The 23,379-nt window shown below is 50.1% G+C and overlaps 1 protein-coding gene across 6 annotated transcripts in view; it reads right to left on the bottom strand.

The window, feature by feature from the left end:
- The window catches only part of OLFM2 (olfactomedin 2), a 63,956-nt gene that overhangs the window by 28,606 nt on the left and 11,971 nt on the right, over positions 1-23,379 (bottom strand). Inside the window, exon 1 of one of the 6 annotated variants that reach the window (XM_060145252.1) lies at positions 20,308-20,442. The exons of the other annotated variants lie outside the window; for them this stretch is intronic. Coding sequence (XP_060001235.1) covers positions 20,308-20,442 — 135 coding nt within the window. Of the gene's footprint in view, positions 1-20,307; positions 20,443-23,379 lie in introns of those variants that run through there. 6 annotated transcript variants of the gene reach the window in all.

Below are 23,379 nucleotides of genomic sequence, written 5' to 3'. Positions count from 1 at the left end.
TGGGTAAGGGAAGAGCCCCGCCAGCCACGGGCCTGATTATTTATAGACGGATCCTGGTTCATAGATTCCCAATTTTTTTTTTTTAATCTCCCTCACTGTCAGGCCTTTATAAATATTCATGAGTTTCCTGCCTTGGAATATTTAAGTAGTCAGAGGAGGAGTGGGGCGGGCCGTGAGAGGGGAAGGAGAGGGTCCTGGTGGCGATGGGAGGACACGTGGATGGAGAGGACTGGGGTCTCTCTGGAATAGCCTTCTCCCCTCGGGGTTCCTTTTCCAAGCTGCAGTTGGCAAGATGGGGAAGGTTCTCGGCCAATACGGAGATCCCCCAATGCCTATTATTCTTCTTCCGCAGGGGGAAGAGAAGGTATGTATGCTGTTTTCTCAGCTCTGACTACAGCACGGGCTTGGAAACTTGTTACCCTGAGACTCCGCAGCTCAGGAGGGAGCAGAAGACCCCTCAGATGTGCCATGAAACAATGGAGCTCTGGAGGCAAACTATGGGCAGGGCACGTGTGGCCTGCTGCCTCGTCCCATGGAGGAGAACAGGTGCCAAAGACTAGTCCATATGGGAAAAATAAAATGTGCACGTATGGGCCTGCCTCTGTGAATGTCTAACTCTTCGAATGTGTAAGAGACTGTGACAGCTGATAGAACTGTTCACACAATTTCCAGTTCTCTCTTGGGCACATGATAGGACTGTACTTCTCCAATGTGGCCCTGGGACTTCCTTTAGCCAACGCCATGTGAATGGAAGTGACCTCCGGCTAAGAGCTCTAACATCCAGCGTGTGATCTGCCACGTTCTTGCCTCAGGAATTGCGGAACTGTGTGTTGATGAGAAGCCTCCAGCAGGTGGCCACACAAGGCAGAGACCCCTGCCAGCCCTCATGTAGCATGAGCAATCGCTCATTTGGTCATGCTAATCCCCTGAGACTTGGGGACTGTGTGTTACGCAGCACAGCCTCGCCTACGCTGACTAGCACAGAGCCTGAGAGTGCGTGAGATGGACGAGTGGCACGTCTGTGTCCGTGTGGCCAAGAACACACGTGAGTCTGTAGCCATGTACAGGCTTAAGTGTGAAAGCATCAGCAACTGTATGCAACTGCACATATCAGTGTATAAACAGGGACTGAGTAAGTCTGTGCAAGACTCTGCAGGTGGGTAAGAAAATGTGAATGTGAATGGCGAGGCACTGCACGCACAACTCCTGGGGGCACTGTTCTCAGAGAACACCACGTCCCCTAGAGTAGTGCCACTGTTGTACATATGAAAGTGTTATGACTACGGTGTGGGAGGCTATGTCTGAATGCACTGCCTTGGCTGGCTGGTAGTGTATTTGTGATGCGGTCTGTGCTTCTGTGTGTGTGTGTGTGTGTGTGTGTGTGAGGATTTGTATATGGCAGCTGTATCAATGTGCGTATTTGTGCAAAGCGTGTTGCTGTGTGTTTGAGGCACATGCATGGGTTTGTGTGCTCTGTGTGTGTATCTGTTGCAGTGTGAATGCATGAGCCCCTGTGTGTGATGAGCCTGTGTGAAGTGTAAGCGTCACTGTAGTCTCCATCAGAGTGGTCACAGTCAATACGGAAGGAGGGGAATTCCCTGGCAGTTCAGTGGTTACGACTCCGGTGGTTTCACTACCGGGGCCCAGGTTTGATCCCTGGTCAGGGAACTAAGATCCTGCAAGATGTGCGGCAGGACCAAAAAACCCCGAAAAACAAAAACAAACAAACAAACAAAAAAGCAAAAACGAAAACAAACAAACAAAAAACAGGGAGGGAGGGGAGGCTTGGCTACCCTGGGCATTCCCAAGCTGTCAGCTCTGCTGAACGTGTTTCTAGGCCTATGGGCCTGAGCTGGCTCCGACTTGGGTCCTAGGATGACCCGGCATCGGCAAATAAAATTCACTCCCCCTCATTAGTCCTGGGATATGCCGTGTCATTTACAATGGACATTAATCAAAGAGGTACTCACCAGTTAGAGCAAAGTGGCTCAACAGGTTGGGAGATCCCCTGAGGGCAAGCCTGCTCTCTCCAGCTTTCCCAAGAGAAGCCCATTTTCTGTCTGTATCTTCGTAAGCTCTGCTCTGGTCTCTCTAAGGATATGGGTTCAGCACTGGACCATCTCAGGACTCAGGTTCAACTCTTGTCTATCCCAGGACCAGGGTTTGGCCTTGTCTCTCTCAAACTCATATTGTAGCCCTGACTCACCCAGGACTTGGATTCATTCCTCGGCTCCTGTCTCAGGGTCAACCACGGAGTATCTTAAGACCTCAGGGGTGTATCTCTGCTCTGCCCCAGGACTTGAAATACTCTCCAGTCTCAGGACCTGAGCTGAGCCTGATCTATCTCAGAACCCAGCTTCCCCCAGATCTATCTTAGTATCTGAGCCCACCTTGCCCTAGCTCAGCTTTCAACAACAGGTGGGAAATCAACAGCTGAAGTTTCCTCTTCCTGGGCGTCTCCCCACTCATGGATCACTTCCCTCACAAGTGCTCAGGCCTCTTGAATGAATGTCCACTGCAAATGATTGGTGTGTTCCAGGATTAACAAGGGTAGGGGGATTTTATTTTTCCAATGCCATTATCTAAAATTCACTAGAGTGGATTTTACGGGTCTTTCAAGGATTATTACAAGGCTTTCTTGATAAGTTATTACAAACAGCATTAATCTTCAAGAGTTGGGGACTTTACGAGAACCCATCACGAGTCTTACCTCATAAATATTGGAGTTGGACACCCCACTCCCCATCTGATCTCTCTCTAGGCTCATATGCCAAACCTCAGGACAGGAGTTCAGTAAGAGACGTGGAAGAGGGCTTTCTTCATGGGTGTGTACCATGGGGAAGGCCTGCACACCATCACGGGCAATTCCAGCTACATTGGAAGGCTCAAAACATTCTCCGTTCCCCTCCAACGTTCCCTGACTTCCCAGGGAAAATAAGAGCCATAAAATGGAACCCCCTCTTCTCCCCTGACATAATTTACAAACCTTTGCCCCATCCCAGCCCCTCCCTCCTGTTACAGTGGAGGAGCTGCCCTTCACGCAGCTTTTCTCACCTTGGTCCTCTTCTGCCTTCTTATACAAGGTATTGCATTTATCTGTCTCTTGTCTATACCTATCTATCTATCATATTACTTGTCTTTATCTTACATATTTAATCTCTCCCTCTCAAGCGAACTTTCTCTTTTTTTCCAAGGCATTTTATTTTATTTTATTTATTTATTTTTGGCTGTGTTGGGTCCTTGTTGCCGCACACGGGCTTTCTCTAGTTGCGGCGGGCAGGGCCTACTCTTCGTTGTGGTGCGCAGGCTTCTCATTGCGTGGCTTCTCTTGTTGCTAAACACGGGCTCTAGGTGCTCAGGCTTCAGTAATTATGGCTCGCGGGCTCAGTAGTTGTGGCACATGGGTTCAGTAGTTGTGGCACGTGGGTTCAGTAGTTGTGGCACGTGGACTCTAGAGTGCAGGCTCAGTAGTTATGGCGCACAGGCTTAGTTGCTCCGCGGCATGTGGGATCTTCCCGGACCAGGGCTCGGACCTGTGTCCCCTGCATTGACAGGCGGATTCTTAACCACTGCACCACCAGGGAAGCCCTCTCATTGGATTTTAAATAAACTCAAGTCTCTCCTATGAAAAAACAAAACGCCTTACTTGACTCCTCCTTCCATCTGTCTACTGCTCCTCTTCTTAGTTGCCTACACTAACTGCCTCCATTTCCTCACTTCCTGAACTCGCACCTCCACTGCTCCTATCTAGTTTCTGACCCCATCATACGACCAACGTAGTTCTTGCAAAGTCCACCCATGGCTTCTACGTTTCTAAATCCAGTGGTTGCTTTTCAGCCCACCATCTCTCTTGACCTCTCAGCAGGGTTCAACTCTGTTGACTCTTCTCTCTTTCTTGATATATTTCCTTCTCTTGGCTGCCATCACATATGTTTGCATGGTTCCTTCCTACCCCAGTGCATCTGTTTTGCAGGCTCATCTTCCTCTACCTGGCCATTAAATGTTACTCTAGACCAGGGTAACTCAACCTAAGCACGATTGACATTTTGGCCAGATAACAATTCTGTGCATTGTAGGATGTTGAGCAGCGTTTCTGGCTTCTACCCACTAGACACCGCTAGTATCCCCTCTCAGTTGTGACAACAAAATGTCTCCAGACATTGCCAAATATCTCCCTGGGTGCAAAATCATCTCTGGGTTGAGAACCACTGCTTTAGACTCAGCCTTAGGCTCTCTCTTTACGTCAATCTTTCTCTAAGGATGCTTCCTCTAACCAAATCTTATATCATCACTTGCATGCATTAACGTCCTTAGAACTCCAAATCCATATATACATCTGACTCCTTGATCCCCTCCTCCCAACACCTTTGGACATCTCAAAAGCACCTCAGTTTCAACATTCTCAAAATGAAATGCAAGATCTTCTCTCTTGAGCCCAATTCTCATTCAATACTCCCTACGTCACCTTCTCCATCCCCCCAGGCTAGTGGTTCAGATACCCAGGCATTATCCCCACCCCCATTTCCACTCCCTCTCTAAGTCTGGTTGACTTTAACTCCTAGATATTTTTACAACTCATGCAGGGTTCTCCACTCTCTATCACCACTCAATGGTCCAAGCCACCCTCACAATTCAGAAAGTCTATCTGGTCTACCTTGCTCTACGCTTCCTCTTACCAGTCCACTGCACACATGGGAGCCTCAGGGAAATTTTTTTCCTCGTATTTCTTTCCATTATGGTTTATTACAGGATATTGAATATTGTTCCCTGTGCTATACAGTAGGACACTGTTGTTTATCCATTCTATACATAAGTTTGCATCTGCTAAGCCCAAACTCCCAATCCATCCCTCCCCAACCCCCTCCTCCTTGGCAACCACAAGTCTGTTCTCTGTATCTGTGAGGCTGTTTCTGTTTCATAGATAAGTTCATTTGTGTCATATTTTAGATTCCACATGTAAGTGATACCATATGATATTTGTCCTTCTCTGTTTGACTTACTTCACTTAGTATGATAATCTTTGGGTCCATCCATGTTGCTGCAAGTGGCATTATTTCATCCTTTTTTATGGTTGAGAAGTATTCAATTGTATACATATACCACATCTTCTTTATCCATTCATCTGTTGATGGACATTTAGGTTGCTTTCATGTCTTGGCTATTGTAAACAGTGCTGCTATGAACATAGGGGTGCATTATCTTTTTGAATTATAGTTTTGTCCAGACAAATATGTCCAGATTTATGTCTTAGGAGTGTGATTGCTGGATCATATGGAAACTCTATCTTTAGTTTAGTTTTGTTTTTTTTTAACATCTTTATTGGAGTATAGTTGCTTTACAATGGTGTGTTAGTTTCTACTTTACAACAAAATGAATCAGTTATATACATACATATGTTCCCATATCTCTTCCCTCTTGCGTCTCCCTCCCTCCCACCCTCCCTATCCCACCCCTCCAGGCGGTCACAAAGCACCAAGCTGATCTCCCTGTGCTATGCGGCTGCTTCCCACTAGCTATCTACCTTACGTTTGGTAGTGTATATATGTCCATGCCTCTCTCTCGCTTTGTCACAGTTTACCGTTCCCCCTCCCCATATCCTCAAGCCCATTCTCTAGTAGGTCTGTGTCTTTATTCCTGTCTTACCCCTAGGTTTTTCATGACATTTTTTCCCTTAAATTCCATATATATGTGTTAGCATACGGTATTTGTCTCTCTCTTTCTGACTTACTTCACTCTGTACGACAGACTCTAGGTACCCTGAGAAAACCATAACACCTTTAGTTTTTGTTTGTTTTTTTTTGTTTTTTTTTGTTTTTTGCGGTACGCGGGCCTCTCACTGTTGTGGCCTCTCCCGTTGCGGAGCACAGGCTCCGGACGCGCAGGCTCAGCGGCCATGGCTCACGGGCCCAGCCGCTCCGCGGCATGTGGGATCCTCCCGGACCGGGGCGCGAACCCGTGTCCCCTGCATCAGCAGGCGGACTCTCAGCCACTGTGCCACCAGGGAAGCCCTATCTTTAGTTTTTTTGAGGAACCTCCATACTGTTTTCCATAGTGGCTGCACCAACTTACATTCCCAGCAACAGTGTAGGAGGGTAGGGAAATTTTATAAGGCACATCTGATGATATCATTCTCCCAACCAAAACCTCATTGGTAGACACCTTTTATTCTTAGGATACAGATAAAACTCCTCAACAAAGTCACAAGGCCCTGCAGGTCTGCCCTTTATTTACCTCTCTGCTTTCATCCTACACCGTCTTTCCCCTCCAAAGCCTTCTTTGCTCTGTTATACTGCCTACACTTTCCCTCACCTCAGAGCCTTTGCATAAGCAATTCTCTCTGCCTGGAATACCCTTTGTTCTCTGCTTCAGATCTCAGCTCTTACTTCCTCTGACCTTCCAGATTAGATCAAATCCCCTTATTAGAATCTCCTATAACACCAAGAATCTTCTCCTCAAGCTGTTATCACAGTTGCAATTTATATTTCTCTGTGAATATCTGATCGTTACCTGTCTCCCTGTTTCAAAGGAGGCTCCAGGCACTGCTTGGCTCATCATCTTATCTCCCAGCAAGGGCACACAGTAGGTCCTCAAAAGTACTTGTTGAATAAATTAATGATTGCATAAATGGCCCCAATGCTTTCAGGATTAAGTTTAGATGACTTGCCCTGGCATTTGAGGTTCTCCATGACCTCAAGGACTGAGCTCTCAGTCCAGGTAAAGGTCAGAGCAGAGACCAAAAGACACAAGACACCAAGTGAAGAATAATAATTGCATAGAAGCAGGAAGTCAGAGGCAGGGATGACCAAGAGAATATAGGCCCTCCAGGGGGTGGGGGAATCTTGGGGAATAAATGGCCTTCCATGGATCTTAGAAGGGGATTCAGGCCATTATATCTTCCTGGTTATTAGGAGGCAGAGTGACCCAGCTGGTATCTGGTCTGCTCTGGTCCCCCCGGGGTCTTTTAGAAATGCTTCCTAGGTCTCTGGTTCTCTGTAAACATCACCCCATTTCTCGGTTCCTCACTTCCTCTTACCCCTAACATCTGATCCATCAGCAAGTCCTGATGGCTCTACTTTAAGACATGTGCCAAGTCTGCCCACTGTTCACCATTCCGGATGCTTCAATCCCGGCCCAGCCACCACCGGCTTTTGCTTGGACCATTGCAGTCACCTCCTCCTTGATCTCCCTGCTTCCATGCTCACTCCCTGGAATCCATTCCCCATCACAGAAGTTAGAGGGATCTTTACACAATGTGAATCAGATCATGGCTCCCCTCTCCACTGCAACTTGTCAAGTGGCTTCTCACTGTATTTAGAATAAAACCCAACAGCTCACTTTGGCCTGTGAGGCCCTGCATGCAGTGTCTCCTGCCAAGCTATAAGACCTTATCCTCTCCTCCTCTAGATCCACCTGGTCCTCTTTCCAGAAGGCAAGAAGCTCCTTCCCATGTCAGAGCATTTGCACTGTGGTTCCCTCTCCCAGAATGCTCTTCTCCCAGAATGCTCTTCCCTCTCCCAGAATGCTCTTCTCTCAGTCATTTCTCTCTCCCAGAATGCTCTTCTCCCAGTTATTTCCCTCTCCCAGAATGCTCTCCTCCCAGAATCTTCTTCTCTCTCCCAGAATGCTCTTCCCTCTCCCAGAATGCTCCTCTCCCAGTTCTTTCCACCACTGACTCCTTCTCATCTGTGTTCACATGTCACCTCTTCAAACTTCTAACTATAAGATGGATAAGTTCTGGGGATATTATGTATAGCATGGTGACTCTAGTTACCAACACTGTATTATATACTTGAAAGTTGCTAAGAGAGAAATCTTAAATGTTCTCACCTCACACACACACAAATGGTAATTATGTGAGGTGATGGAGGGGTTAACTAACCCTACGGTGATAATTATTTTGTGATACATACATGTATCAGAACATCTTGTTGTACACCTTAAAGTTACACAATGTTATACGTCAATTATATCTCGATAAAGCTGGGAAAAAAGCCACCTCCCCAGAGAGGCTACCCCAGTGTCCTGACAAAATGAGGTTCCCCAGTCACATTACTTTACTTCTTGTTATTTTTATTACAGCACTTATCTATCCAAAATGAACTTGTTTACGTATTTGCTCTCCCAAGTGCCCAAGGTGTCTGGCAAATTGGACAACAAGTGGATTCCTGATACAAGTTGAAAGAGACAAATCCTCCAGTCCAGGGAAATGGAATTGGAACATGGAGGTCAAAGCAATGAAAAGGTATGGAGCCAGGGGGGCCCTGGAGCTGAAGGTGCATGGGGGATTGGGGGCTGCAGAAACCAGAGCCATGGGCAGGCTGAAGTGAGGGGTGCAGAAATGAAGGGCCCCCAGAGTGGAGGGGAGGACAGGAAAGTGGGGATTTTCTCCTGAATCCAGAGTAGCCCCACCTCCACCACATCCCTCACCCTGGTTTAAGTCTGCACAGAGCTCTTACTGGGTGATAAGTTCTCGTTGTGTGTTACTGGTCTCTTCCCACTAAAATGTCAGCTCCACGAGAGCAAGCACCCTGTCTATCTTGTCCACCTGGTTCCTAGTAGGTGGGTAATAAATATTTGCTAACTGAATTGCTAAATGAGTGCGTGAATGACGGCCTTCCGAGTCCCTAAAGCCCCACCTATTGGGTTTTCTGAGACTCCCTCCATTCTTTATCTAAAGCTCCTATTTCACCAGCCCATTTTAGGGGGCTCTCTATTCCAAACAGACTCTCTAACACCCCCCCCACCCCCAGGCAGACAGACTGGAACTGTGATGCTTGGAGGCAAATGAGAATGAAGAGAGATGTCAGGGAAGAGTGCACAGTGGGAGAGGAAACCACGGCTTTAATGGACTGACTGACTCTCTCCAATGAGAGCAGGAGAGAAACAGATGAAGCTGAAACGCTGGTGGGACACTGCGGTGGATGCCAGGACTGAAATGCAGAGGACCAGGATCTCTTTGCATTTCAAGGAGAATATTCACAATGGTAGTAACATTTCTACTCAGCGGTAATGATGCTCCTTAACATGCTGGGCGCTACTGTAAGCCACTTCTGAGCATTGGCTGCCATAATTGGCCCTTATGCAAGGTGGATGTCAAACAGGTGAGAATCTCAGCTAAGAAAGCCTGAGAGAGGCTGGCTCAGGGCTCTGTGTTCCTGGATGGCGTTGCCGGGTCACCCAGGCACTCGTGTGACTTGAGACATCCCTTCCGTGGTCCTCCAAAAAGGGTCTGGGGGCAGTTCTAAGGTCACTCTTGTTGCTCTGAGATCTCACTTTGCCAGGAATCTGGGGAATTTGCGAGGGAGTTGGTCATTTGCATCCCCAAATAGTGGCATGTGGGTACTGGGGTCCACAGGGGGCTCTGTGACTGTCTGTGGGCATCCATGTTTATCCACAGGCACCTGTGAGCATCTACCTTCCGGACACATACGGAACATCTGGATACATCAGTGACTAGCTATGTGCATAGGTGCACGTTTGTGTAAATGCAAGCGAATGCCGGTGTGCACCAGTGAGCAAATGCCAGTATACATGCCTCTTGCACTGTTGTCCATAGCCGTGTACATCCCCTTCATTTAGACGTGTTCACAAGCATTCTATTCCCATATATTCTGTGCACAATTTGTGAGCCCACAAGTCAGTCTGCATGAGGACTCTTTATATAAAGAGTAGCCACCTATGTAAACGCACATTGCCTAAACCCACAAACAGCTCTGCCACGGTGTGCCCATCACACAGGGGAATGCCCCCCTCTACATACCCACAACCCTCTGTGTGCCATTCTGGACAGCCACGTACATATGTGTAGGTCTATCCAGAAGCCACAAACATGTTACGCAACTGTGTCCCTTCAAGAACCCCCGCACCCTTCCATGTATAATCCTCCAGGTCCATTCGTGTCCATCCTGTAGCCTTGAACATTCCTACACTCTTCTCAGTAGGAACTGACATCTGTATACATTCTGTCAGTTGCACTCTTAGGTCTCCCCGACTAACTCATTAGCACTGCAGTCAGTCCTGAAATATTCCTGAAGAATTTATGCGTTACTAATAAGCCTGGTGTTCTGCTGAGGTCACATGACACTTACAAGGGCTAATGGAGCCAGCTTCGGCCAACAGGTCTGGGGAATCCTTGTTTCCTGGAATAGCAAGAGAATGTATTCACCAGAATGAGCAAATTTCTCTTCCTTCTCACTGCACCAAATGTCCCAGCCAGTGCCTGTCTGCAGAACTGAAGTCAGATTTCAAGATAGTTTATGGCCCCGACACTACCCCGGCATCACACTAAGGACTGTATCTCCAGATTTGTCATTATATCTTAGGCTGCATCACTCTGATGGGAGCTACACTGAGGGTTGCATCAACAGACTGTGTGGGGTGGGAAGGTGCAGGCAGAGGTGAGAAGTAATCCCAAGGGACCTGGTAGGACTGTAGCAATGGGGGAAATGGGGACCCTGATGCCATGCACTGGCGGAGGGAAACTACAGAGGACAGAGGAGCAAATAGTGCATCGAGAGTTAGAACTCGGGGACTCCCTGGCGGTCCAGTGGTTAGGACTCCACGCTTCCACTGCAGGGGACACGGGTTCGATCCCTGGTCAGGGAACTAAGATCCCACATCACACGCGGTGCAACAACAACAACAAAAAAAGAGCTGGAACTCAACTCTCCTGACCCACCAGTGCTGAAGGGGATGTGGAAACTCAGAGTGCAACAGCTGCAGGGGTGGCAGCGGGTGGGGGTGACCAGTTCCTCCTGGAAGTTGTAGATATTGTTATGGCTCTGTTATCCCTGCCAGGGAGGTCCTGCAAGACATAGTTTGCCTTGCACTTGAGGATAAATGCTTAACCTGCAAGTGCAGACCTTCACTGCATGGCATAGGAGCCATCCTGTGCCCTGTGACCTGCCACGTTGCCACATCCTCTGTTGGGGTCCTCATGCTCAGGCATTCCCCACATGAGAGACATGCTCTGACCTGCTCCAACATGTTCCATGTGCTCAGATATGCCTGGTGGCCATCGGACTCTCCTTACACGAAGGGACATGTTTGCCATGAAGACCTACCCCAACATGTTCAAACATGCCACAACATGCCCTGACATGCAGGGAAGGCTCCAACATATGCACACATGCCTTTGCATGCTCCGGGGGACCAGCAGGTCTCCAGCCTCTGCCTGAGTCTATGCGCCTGAGGCCACCTTGCCATTCCCGATGGATTGTAGGGCAGCAAGGAGAAGGCTGTTATAAATTAAACACTGAGACGCTACCTGAGCACCAGACTGTCATCCAGTCATTGGCTGGTTTTCTCCCAGGAGACGGCGGGACCTCAGGGTTGGGGAGAGGGCAGGGGAAGTGACTCGCTTAATTCATTAGTCCTAATTGAGATATCTTTGTAACTATCCCTTTATGGAAGGACACGATCCCATCATTTCCTGGGAATTTGCCATCTCTGTTTGTCTCCAACCCCTGAGTATCGCAGAAATGCCAACAAAAGAAAGAGCAGTCCGAAGGGCTGCTGGAGACTTAGCCGTGCTTCTGATAATGAAGACAACACCGAGGGGCAGGCGAGGAGGCTCAGAGATACACAGAGATCCAGGCGGCGTGGCAGCCAGAGAGACAGGGAGATGGGGAAACTGAAATACAGGGCAGAAGGTGTCACAATAAGAAACACAGGCAGAGTCAGAGATGCAGGCTCTGAAACACAGCCAGAGGGAGAGACAGCCAGAGACAGGCAGAAAAACTTCACACGAGGGAGGACCAGAAGTGGGGACAGATGGGCCACGCGTGGGCCGACAGACCTCCCTCTGCCTTTTTCTGCCTCACCCAGTCTCCCATCTCCTGGGCACACTACCCGCTGCAGCAGCAGCAACAATCAAGCCTGGTTCCTCTTTGGCCCTTGCAACCCTCCCCTTCTCTCACCCTCCCCCACTCACTCCTGCAATCATCTCCCTTGTTCAAAATGAGCTTCTGCAGCTGCAGCCCAGACAGCTGTTCCATCTTGGAGCCAGCGCTGGGGCCTGGCGGCTGGGTCCTAGAGGGATGCCCTCCTGGGCAGCAGAGGGGAGTGGGAATGGTGGGGGAGGGCACAGGGTCACCTGGAGCTTGGGCACCCACCCACCCTTTACCCTGGGCTGAAATCAAAGCTCGGCCTCCATTCCCAGCATCTCCAGGGGTACAAACATCTCCTCCCTTGTCCCCCCAGGGCCTTCAAGGTCTGGCTCATCCTGTCCCACTCACTGAATCCTGCCCAACACCCAACGTACATTCTGGCCCTGTCCTGTCTCAGGAGCTCTCTTAGGTCTGAGAATTTGAGTCTCTCCCCCACTCCCTGTCAGGGTCCTGGACCGTGATACAGTAACTATGGCGATATGGAAACAGAATTCTAGAGAGAGAGAAACAGAATCCTGACAGACAGACATAGACTGAGAGACAGAGATGGAAGAGATATAGTGACAGAGACACAAAGAGGCAGAGATGGCAGAACCAGAGACAAAAGAGACACATAGAGATAGAGATACACAGAAAGGATGAAACAGACTTAGAGACAGAGATAGAGACAAGACAGAGATGGAGAGAAAACAGAGAGCAGGATAGAGGCAAAGAGACGCAGACATGAGACACAGGCAGAGAGAGAGAACAAAAGTCTATCATATGTTGTAGATACATCGTGAAGACAGAGAGGAATAAAGACAACTAATGAGACAGAGATATGTGAGAGAGACACACACACAGAGACAGACTCAAAATACAAAGTTTAAAAATAGAGAAGCCTCAAGGCTGAGACAGAGAGAGACAAGGACTGAGAACCAGCTTGGTCCCTCAGATCTCCCAGTGGCAACTTCTTCACTCCCACACACAAACACACCCAACGCCACATCAGACTCTCTCAAAACGCCTGAGCCTCCCCCAGAAGCCTGCTTTTTCCTCGCCCAGCTTTGCGGTTGCTCCTCTCTTGGAGTTTCACAAAGAGGCGTCAGCCGCCCAGGGCAGGAGGTGAGAAGGATGCTGGGGGCATGAAGACACCAAGACGCAGAAACCAGAGCTTCCCTCTGGAAGAGGAGGAAGCCAGTTTTAACTACACTCAAGCAGCCCCAAAGCCCAGACCACCTCCCTTGGTAGCTGTCCATGGTGCTGTTGTTGGTGCCGACCGTATGGGCAAAGGCAGCATCTCAAGCCATTTCTATGTGTTGCATCAAGCTTGGGGTCTGGAGTGGTAGTCAGGTATCTGCCTAACTCGCCAGATCCTCACACACCACCTGCCATCCCATCCCAACACCTTCACACATCCTGTTCTCTTGGCCTCTCTCCCTCCACGTTACCAGCTCTGTCTTCGCCCAACTCTTACTCATCCTTCATGTCTCAGGGCAAACATCACCTCCTCAGGGAAGCCTTCCTTGATTAACCCAAGCTTTGTGAGGAAAGAGATCAAGTTTCTCTTGTTCACTGCTGTATCCCCAGCCCCCAACACAGGACTTGGCACACAGAAGAGCTCAGTGATTGCTAGTCAGGGATGACTCTGCTCTCTGGTGGCAAGATCTATGTCTGACAGACAGACATAGACCGAGAGACAGAGATGGAGAAAGTGACAATGTGCACATTTGTTGGACATCCATTCAAACAGAGAGGGGTTGAGAAACAAAGACACGATAAAAAAAAAAAAAACTATAAGAAGCAGACACTTCTGAGCAATGGGAGAAGACTAAGTGGTCACAGAAATACTCATCAAGGCTCAGAAGCTTCACCGGGAGGACAAAGGGGCAGTGGTCTCATGGGGCAGAACTGAGACCATTCAGGAAATACCTATGGCCCCAAATGAGAAAATCCCAGTAATAACAAGACGGACAAAGTTTTCACTCAGATAGCACTTCTGTTCTGTTGGTGGTAAACAAACAATTACCAAGATGATTTCAGATCATTATGAGTACTGAGAAGATAATAGAACAGGTTCAAATAATAAAGTGGGGACACTGTAGCTGGGGTGGTCAGGGGAGCTGTCTCTGAGCAGGTGACATTTGAGCTGGAACAGGAGGGGTGAGAAGGAGCTGGCTAGAGGGAGGACTGGAGGAAGGATGTTCCCAGAGGATGGGAACAAGTGAAAAGTTCCAGAGGCAGGAAAAGCAGCAAGGGATAGAAGAGTGATCCAAGATCTGAGACTCAGGCAGGGGTCTAGTGATAATAATAATAGCGAACCTTATAGGCACCTTCCACATGCTAGGCACATGGCTGAACACAATGCTATATGGTACAATCTACTATTATCCCCGTTTTATGGATGAAGAAACTGAGGCTTACCAAGTTGGGCCAGGGTAAGGAGTTTAGATTTGGTGCAAGTGAGACAGGAAAATGTTAAAATGAGATAAATTTCATACTCACAATCTAGAAGGATTTTCTAACAATCAGCTCTTTTGAAAAATGCAACTGACAGCCTCATATTCTTTTCCTGCTCCAAACCCCTTCAAGTTTCCCATCCTTTGACACTCAGAATGAAGTACAGACACCTCAGTCCAAATCCCTTTGTGACATGGACCCCTCTGGCCACTCAGGCCACTTCCACACTCTTCCCAACCTGGCACATTGTCTTCAGCAACTCCGAACAGCTTGCAGTGTCCGTCCTCAACAAGATGTTCCTCACTTCTGAGCCTTTGTCCGTGCTATTCTTTCTGTCTGGAATGCCATTGCTCTGTTTTCACCTGGCCAGTTCCTTCTCCACTTTTAAGACTCAGTTGGACATCACCACCTCCAAGAAACTTCCATTGCAACCTGGCTGATTTCAGTGCCCCTCTTCTGTGCCCCAACAGCATTCCAGAAATATCTCTGTCTCTACACATACCATGTCGTGTCACAAGTACTGTTGATGAGACAGCGATCTGATTGAAGCTGGGGCATTATTCATTTCTATATTCCATAGTCTAGGACCCTTCCCAGTACAAAGTAGGCGCTCAATAAATATTTCCTGACATATTGAGGTGTTTGAGCAAAAGCCATTAAGTCCACAGTTAGGAACAGGTGAATAGGCAGGTGTGGGTCAAATCCACAATACGCCTACTTTTCTCTACCTCCTTGGTCCCTGCCCTGGTCCAGCCCCCATCATCACTCACCTAGACCAGTGCTGTGGCCGCCTCCCCAGTCTCCCAGCTCTCACCCTCACCTCCTACAGTCTGTCCTCCCCACAGGGGCCAGAGAAAAACTGTGAACACCTGAGTTAAGTCTCATCCCTCCTTTGCTTAGCACCCTCCTGGCATCCCATTTATTCACTTAACAAGTATTTATTGAACACCAACTATGTGCTAGACCCAGTGCCAGGCACTGGAACTATAACTGTCAACATAAATGGATTTTTAAAAAAATCTCTGCCCTCATGGAGCTGACATTACAGTGGGGAGAATCAGACAACAAAATAAATATCAACTACACTGTGAATGTTAGAAGGTTAAAAGTGCATGTTGAAAAGGAAAGCGTGAAATGAGGAGAGGGAATGCATGAGAAGTTGCAAGTTAAATCTAAAATCCCTGCAAGTCCCTCTCCCCCGAACATGATGTGGCTCCCACCACCTCCCTGCCCTCATCTCTTCTCACTTTCCCACCTCACTCGCTCTGCTTCAGCCACACTGATTTCCTCACTGACTCTCCAAAATTTCAGGCATATTCCCACCTCAGGGCCTTTGCACTTGCTGTTCCCTCTGCTTACTTCCTTCAGATCTCTGCTCAAATGTCACCTACTCAATCTAAAATAGTCCCCCCCAGCACTCTCCACTCCCCTTATATTGCTCTATGCTTCTTCATAGTACAGGTATCACCATGTATTATAAATTTATCTGTATACTTATTTATTTCTCCCCTACCCTGCCCTAGAATGTCAGCTCCACAAAGACAAGGATTTCTGTCTGTTTTGTTCACTGTCATATCCCTGGCACTTAGAATAGCGCCTGGCACATAGTAGGTGCTCAATAAATATTTGTTGAATAAATGAATGAGTGAATGAATGAATGGAGATACCCTCCAAGAGAATTCTTGTTGTAGAATAAGAGGAAGAGGGATCAGTAGTGTATTTAGGGTTGTTCGTAAATATTCGGCCGCTCTTCTCTGTCCAGGTCATAGTAGGACCACACTTCTCACCCTCTTTGAGGTTAAGCATGCCATGTGACTTGTGTTGGCCAATGGAATGTGAGCAGAAGTAACGTGTCACTTCTAGGGAAGAGCTTTAGGAGCCAGTGGGGGCTACGCTGGACCTTCCTTTCCCTGCTTCAGTGATCATGTCACCATAGAGCCTCCGTCATTCCAGGTCCATGACGACCATGGACAGAGCTCTCCAGCCAACATGGATACATCGTTCAAGCACAAAATAAACCTGTGCAGTATTAAACCACCGAGATATGAGGCCACTTGTTATGGCAGTGTTACCTTGCCTCTCTTGACTGACACTGAGTATTGGGGTCCTTCCCCCCTGCACAGAAAACTGTCAAGAAAACACATAGATTTTGAACTTTGGTTTTTACTGGGAAGTCCTCCAACAGCCTCTTGCTGATAGCTGCTCAGACCCTCCCTGTTCCTCCCATGAGGAAAAGGGTCCTCCCCAAACAGAATATCCCTCCTCCATCTCCCCTTCCTTCCCTCCATCCCTCAAGGAGGAGGGGATGGACAAGGGCATAACATTTAGGATGCAGGTAACTCACTTCAGGCCCCGTAATGACGGCAGCTGCTGGCCATGGGGCTGACAATTCTTAGTCTGGTTCTGAATTTATGACCCCCCAGGTGTGAAGCCATTCCACTGAAGGCTCCATCCCACAGGGATGGTTTATGGCTGGGAGTTGGCCAAAGGGAGTAGCAGTGGCAGCTTCTCCCTCCCCGCCCCCCTTTCAGGGAGGATCTGTAACACCATCTCTCAGAATCTCTTAGCATGCTAAACTGTTTCCCTGGATCAGATCGGGGAGGGGAAACCAGAGACAAGAATGGCCTGAGGGTCTGGGCTCACCCCTACCTCACAGAGATCGTTTTTAAAGTCCAGACCAGCATCCAACTGTCTGCCTCATGACTGGGAGTTCTCACTACCTGGGTTCCGGAACCCCTCAGCTTACCCACGTCGGTGCTCTGTAGCTTCGCACAACTCCTCCTTACTGAGCACTGACCCTGTGCCTCCTCACTTCCATTTGTTCTCCCCAATCCTTAGGAAGGTGCATTATTGATTTAGACACTTGACAGATATTTATTCCACGCCTATTATGTGCTTGGCTACAAACTCTCCTTACTGAACACCTACTATGCACCCAGCTATCTTTCCATTTGAAGATGGAATCCTTATGAAGATGTGATTGTTGATTCAGTCACTTGACAAATATCTATTGTAGGCCTCCTCTGCATCAGGGCTTAGCGTTCAATAGTGAGTAAAACACAGATGTGCTCATGGATCCTGTGGCTTAATGGGGACTCTGAACTCCCCTTGACTAATGAGGTTATTGGAGTTTAGAGAGATTAAATAATTTCCCCAAGGTCATACCACTGGTAAATTGCAGGACCAGAATTCAAACCCAGATTCATCTCAGGGTCCTGTCACTAACTGAGCATTTACTATGTCAGGCACTGAGCTGGGATTTTCAAGCATGTACACATTTGACATAGAGGAGGTACTCAATTATTTTGTTGAATAAACAAAATGGGTGGATGGATAGAGAGATGGATGGATGGAAGGATGGATGTGTGGAAGAATCGATGGAGAGAGAGATGATGGATAATGGGTGGATGGAAAGATAGATGGGTGGAGAGCTGGATGGAGAGCTGGATGGAAAGATGGAGAGATGGATGGATGGGTAAATGGATGGATAGGTGAGTGGACGGATGGATGGGTGGATGAAAGGATGAGTGTAAAGATGGATGGATGGAGAGATAGATGGAAGGATGGATGGATGAAGGGCTGGATGGTAGACCTCTTACCCACCACAGTTCTGTGAGGTAGGAATTATCATTCTCATTTCATAGATGGGAAACCGCACCTCAGAACGGTGATGTCACTGGGCCAGAGTGCAAGTCGTGGAGCAAGTTAAGGGAAAGTCTGGATTTCAACCTATGTCTATCAGACTCCCAAGGCACTTTCCTGAGCACCCTCATGTCACAGTTCCCTCCCAGGTGCTACCCTGAGTTACTTGGCATCTCACTCCATAGAGCTCTTCTGGCAAGGCTTAGTGAGACTGAGGGATGGGGTGGGGTTCAGGAATGGGAGAACTATTAGCTTTCAGCAGGTGATTTCGTGGAAGCATTGAATCAAGGTCCTGTTAGCTACAGATGGGCTAGAGTGAAGACCAGGTCCGTTTGGGTACACACACATGCTCACACTTACAGAAAAACCATGAAACACACAGGAATCCACCCACATGCATACAAACTAGGCACACACACCATTCATAGACCATTCACAGATACACACTTGAACATATATGCACACACTTCTAAAGACATACATGTCCACATTTATATGCACAAAACATGTACTTGTACATATTTGCAAAGACACATATACACACACAAAATCATAACTCAGACATGCTCTTATACACTATGTACACTTTCCCCAGACATACATGCTCTCATTTACACATATGCTCTACATAATACATGAACACATTTACACTGACTCAAACTTTTTATATGGTAGGGGAGGGGAATCTGACTTCTGATTTCAATGAGACACCATCTCTCTCCCCGCTCAGAAGGCAATAGCAAGAAGTCTGTCTCAGACTCATGTATATAAACTTATATGCACACATGCAATTACATACATGCAAACCCATAGTCAGGGACATACAACTGCAGACATATCCACACCGAGATACAGCGAGTACTCAGGGACACACCCACACTCGTTCTGGGATGCACCCTCATATACAGGCAGACACACTTGTGCCCTCATGCTGGCAAAGCACATACACTTTCTCACACCCTCCACTCACACACACACCCATACACACACCATGCATAGACAGATACACCAGGACATATTCAAATATCGCTTGATGTGACAGATAAACACTGTTTCACACATTGGCTTCAATGCTGAGGATTTAAACTGCAAGCCCTCACGTGGGCCAAGCCCAGGGACAATTCCCTCCAGGAGCTGGACAAAGCCTGAGCACAGGGCACCCCCCTCTCCACTTGTCCACAACGCTTGGGAGCAAAGACCTCTTAGCTTTCAGTGTGGTGGCAGTTGGAGGCTAAACAGGGGGGCTGATGAAGTTGGCGGAACATCAAGCAAGAGGGGGAGCCCCATGAATCCCAGTTCCAGGTATTGGGAGGAGTCCCGAAACCAGATTGAAGAGGGTAAGGAATGGGAGGGAAGGGGCGTATCTGGAGGAGGTTGAGGGAAGTTTGCAGTGGAGGATGTCTCCTCCCCTCTCCCCAGGACCACCATTATTAACCCCGAGGGAGTGCCCCCCAACACACACATCCTGCCCCCCTTCACCCCCCAGCCAAACTCTGTGGCTTGGGAAGCTGGAGGATGAAGGTGATAGAAGAGGATAGGATGGGATGGGGGAGGGGGCAATCCTGCATGAGCCCCAACCCCGGCTCCCACCCCAGTACGAGACCGGGCCTCCTACGGAGGGTCAGTTATGGGAATAAATATTCAGCACGTGGTGAGGCAGGTAATGAGGAGGGAGATGCAGGGGGTGGGGTGTTGTGCAGGGGAGAGAAAAGGAGAGACAGAAAAAAAAAAGATACAAACTCGGAGACAGCGCGACAGAGACAGAGAGAGAGGAAAATAGAGACGCAAACCAGAGGAAAAAGAATAGAGTGAGACAGAGAGAGACAGAAAGAGAGAGACATAGAGACAGAGACAGAGAGAGAAGAGAGGGAGAGAGAGAGAGACAGACAAGGGGCTACTCAGAGACACCGAGACACAAACAGGGAGAGATGCTGAAGGTGGAGACCCTCGGAGACCCGGGGACTTCCCTATTTGGAGGCAGGGTTCCAACCAGGCGCCCGAATCTACCCTCCAGCTCCGCCCCACTCAGCCGGGACCAGGCTGAATTCCGCAGCCCTTCCGCCTGCGCCCCGGGGCCAGAGCGAGCCTAGTACATTGTTGCCGCTCGGACACGGCACACTAATAATAAGAAATAATAATAATAACAATAATAAAAGGCGCGGAGGTGGTTGCGGGTCCTAAGGGCTCCTCCGCCTCCGCGTCCAGCCCCCAGCCCCAGGAGGGCGCTCCCCGGCCGGGCGCGCCGGGAAGCTGGGGGGCGGGGGCCCCCGGGGGCTGCTGCGGCGGCGGCGCGAGCACCACGCCCCCCGGGAGCGCCCCCTGCGCGGCGGCCACTCACGATTTTCTCGGAGGCGCCCGCGCGGGACACGGTGCCGTTGAGCCCTACGAGCGAGGGCAGCGTCTGCGACATCCAGTTGGTGACCATGGCCATGGTGCTCAGCACGGCCCCGATCTTGAGCAGCGGCACCGACATCGCGCCCCCGCCTCATGCCCCGCGGCCGCCCGCCGCCTGGTGCTCGGTCCCTTGCCACCCAGCCGCCCGGGGGGCGCGAGCGCAAGCTGGGGGGCCGGGGCCGGCCGGGGGGGCTCGGGGACGCGGGCTGCGGCTCGGCGCGCCCGGCGGGCTCCGCTTATAAAGCGCCGCCTCGGCCCCCCCCCACCCCCTCCCGCGCCTCCCACAGCCTCCGCGCCGGGCACTTCCAGCCGCTGTGACGTCACGGCTCCGGCCCAGAGCCCGGCGGGGGGCGGGCGGCGCCCCGGCTGTCCCCACCCCTCTCCCCCGGCCTTTCAACCCCTCTGTCCGGGATCGCCCCACCCCGCAAGGGGCCCCCTCCGGCGGTATTCCCCACCTGCCCCCCACCCCCCGCCGCGGCATTCCCAGCCCCGCCCCCAGCGGTGTTCCCGCCCCTGCCCCCCGAAGCGAGGTATTCCCGGGCCACCCTCCGCTCACAGCCCCTTTCAGAGCCCCGGGCGCTCGGCCTGCGTTTAAATGGGCAGCCGCCCCACCCCGTGCACCCAAAGCTGGCAGGGGGCCGGAGTCGCAAGTCCCCACCCACCTACTGTTAGGACACCGACCCCGGCTCACTAAAACCCGGGAGAGCAGGTATGGGGCGGTGGGCTCCAGTGCGCTCCCTTGAATCGGGTGGCCAAGTGTTTCCTTTTCCCTTGGGGAAGGGGCTTCCCTGGTACCAGGACCACTTTGGGGACCGCTTGGTTGTTTCCGAACGAGGGAAGCGCAGAGTGGCAGGTCCGAAAGCAACAGGCGATTACTGGGATATGGGGAGTGGGGTCACTTCTGCAGCAGGAGGACCCCCATGACTCCAGGGGGCGGCATTACAACCCCGGACGGCCGACACGGGAGCTAGCCTTTTGCCGGCAAGTCCCAGCTGGGTCTCCACTCACAACTTGGACTTGGGGTGGGGGCGGGGAACTGATACTTCGGACCTTCCTCCAGACCCCAGGGAGCAGCTCCGGGGCCCGCCCTTTCGAAGGAAGGGGGAGTGCAGTGCCCCAGCTTTGCACCCACGCACCAGCCGGCGGCGGGGCGGCGAGGCCGCCAGGAGGAGAGCCCGGCTGGTTTAATTTCCTCTGTTTTCCCTGCACTCACGCCCTCTCGTGGCGTCCCCGCATCACCTCGCGCTGCCGCCGCGGCCGCTGCAGTCGCCCTCAGTTCGCGGCCGCCGCCGCCGTATGGAGGCGGAGATGACTCAGGCCTTTCCCTGGGCCGTGGCAGCTCACCGAGGGCTCGCCTCGGGAGAAGCGCTGAACATGGGGGTAGGGATGGTGGGGGTCTTGAAGTATCCTTTTTTTTTTTTTAGCTTAACAGCAGGGAGAGGCAGGTTCTGCCCCTATGGGACTTCCAGCAATGACCTCTCTCTGCCTCAGTTTCCTCATCTGCAAAGTGGGTGGTTTAAGGACCCATGGACCTAATACGTGTAAATGGCTCCTGTGTCCTGAGAATCAAGTGAAAGCTTTATTGAACATCTACTATGTCCCAAGCACTGTAAACAACAGATTTTAAAAATGCCTGCCTGGGACTTCCCTGGTGGCACAGTGGTTGGGAATCTGCCTGCCAATGCAGGGGACACAGGTTGGAGCTCTGGTCCGCGATGATCCCACATGCCGTGGAGCAACTAAGCCCCAGTGTGGCAGCTACTGAGCCCGTGCTCTGGAGCCAGCGAGCCACAATTGCTGAGCCCCTACACCAGAACTACTGAAGCCCACGCACCTAGAGCCCGTGCTCCACAACGAGAGGCCACCGCAATGAGAAGTCGTGCTACCACAACGAAGAGTAGCCCCTGCTCGCCGCAACTAGAGAAAGCCTGCACGTAACAAAGACCGAGTGCAGCCAAAAAATAATTAACTAATTAATTATTTTTAAAAATGCCTGCCTATGTGGAGATGAACATTCTATGGAATAAGTCAGACAACAAGTGGGGGTGGGGTGGGGAGTAAAATACCTAGGGTATCGGGAGGAAGGGGCATATGGACTAGGTAGGGGAGTAAAACTTTAATCGAGGTGGTTGGGGAATGTGACATATGAGCAGAGACCTGAAGAAGGTGAGGGAGGGAGCCATTTGGATATCTGAAGGAAGAGTTCCAGGCACCAAGAACAGCAAGTGCAAAGGCCCTGGGGCAGGAGGATAAGTGTTCAAGGAACAGGAACGAGGCCAGTGTGGTTGCAGCAGAGTGAACTGGGGCAGACTGGGGAGAGATGGTGCTTGTAAAGCACTTTGCCTGGTGTCTGGAACATGGTGTTTCATAAATAGTAGCTGACATTGTAATGATTTGCAGCTGATAATGAGCTTTAAAAAATGAGATACCTCCTTGCCTACTTGTACTGCAGCTTGCATTTATGAGTACTGAACACTTTGCAAACACACTTGCTGAGTACTGGATGCAACCTCCCATGAACAGTACAGCAACTTCCCTATTTACAAGAGAGGAAACTAGGCTCAGAGAGGAGAGGGGACCAGCTCAAGGTGACCCAGCACATAAATGGGAGCCCAGGATTCGGACCTAGGTGGGTCTGATTTCAGACCTGGGCTCCAAGCCCTTCCTGTTTAGATAATCTGGAACCCAATGAGACTCTCTCACTCTCTCACCATTGGTGATGCAGGAAACTGCCCTGCCTCCTCCCAGCCAAACTCCTCCAAGGAGTGGTCTACACTCACATCTGCACTTGCTGTCTCTGCTTCCTTACCTCCCACCTCCTGTATGCTTCCAAAACTCCTCTCACTAACGGCACCAGTGACCTTACGATTTGCTGGTCCCACAGTCTCACACAAGCCCTCATTTAGTCACTCTCGCAGGTAAGTCTTCATGAATCATTCCCTCCTTCTTGAAAGTCATTTGTCCCTTGACTTAAAGGCTGCACTATCACTGTCTCCTGCCTTATCCCTAAATGTCT

Source organism: Lagenorhynchus albirostris, chromosome 3 (genome assembly GCF_949774975.1).
Source record: "Lagenorhynchus albirostris chromosome 3, mLagAlb1.1, whole genome shotgun sequence".
In the NCBI taxonomy this organism is placed as follows: Eukaryota; Metazoa; Chordata; class Mammalia; order Artiodactyla; family Delphinidae; genus Lagenorhynchus; species Lagenorhynchus albirostris.
The sequence above is the reverse complement of the archived record's forward strand: the minus strand, read 5'-3'. Positions and strand labels throughout refer to the sequence as shown.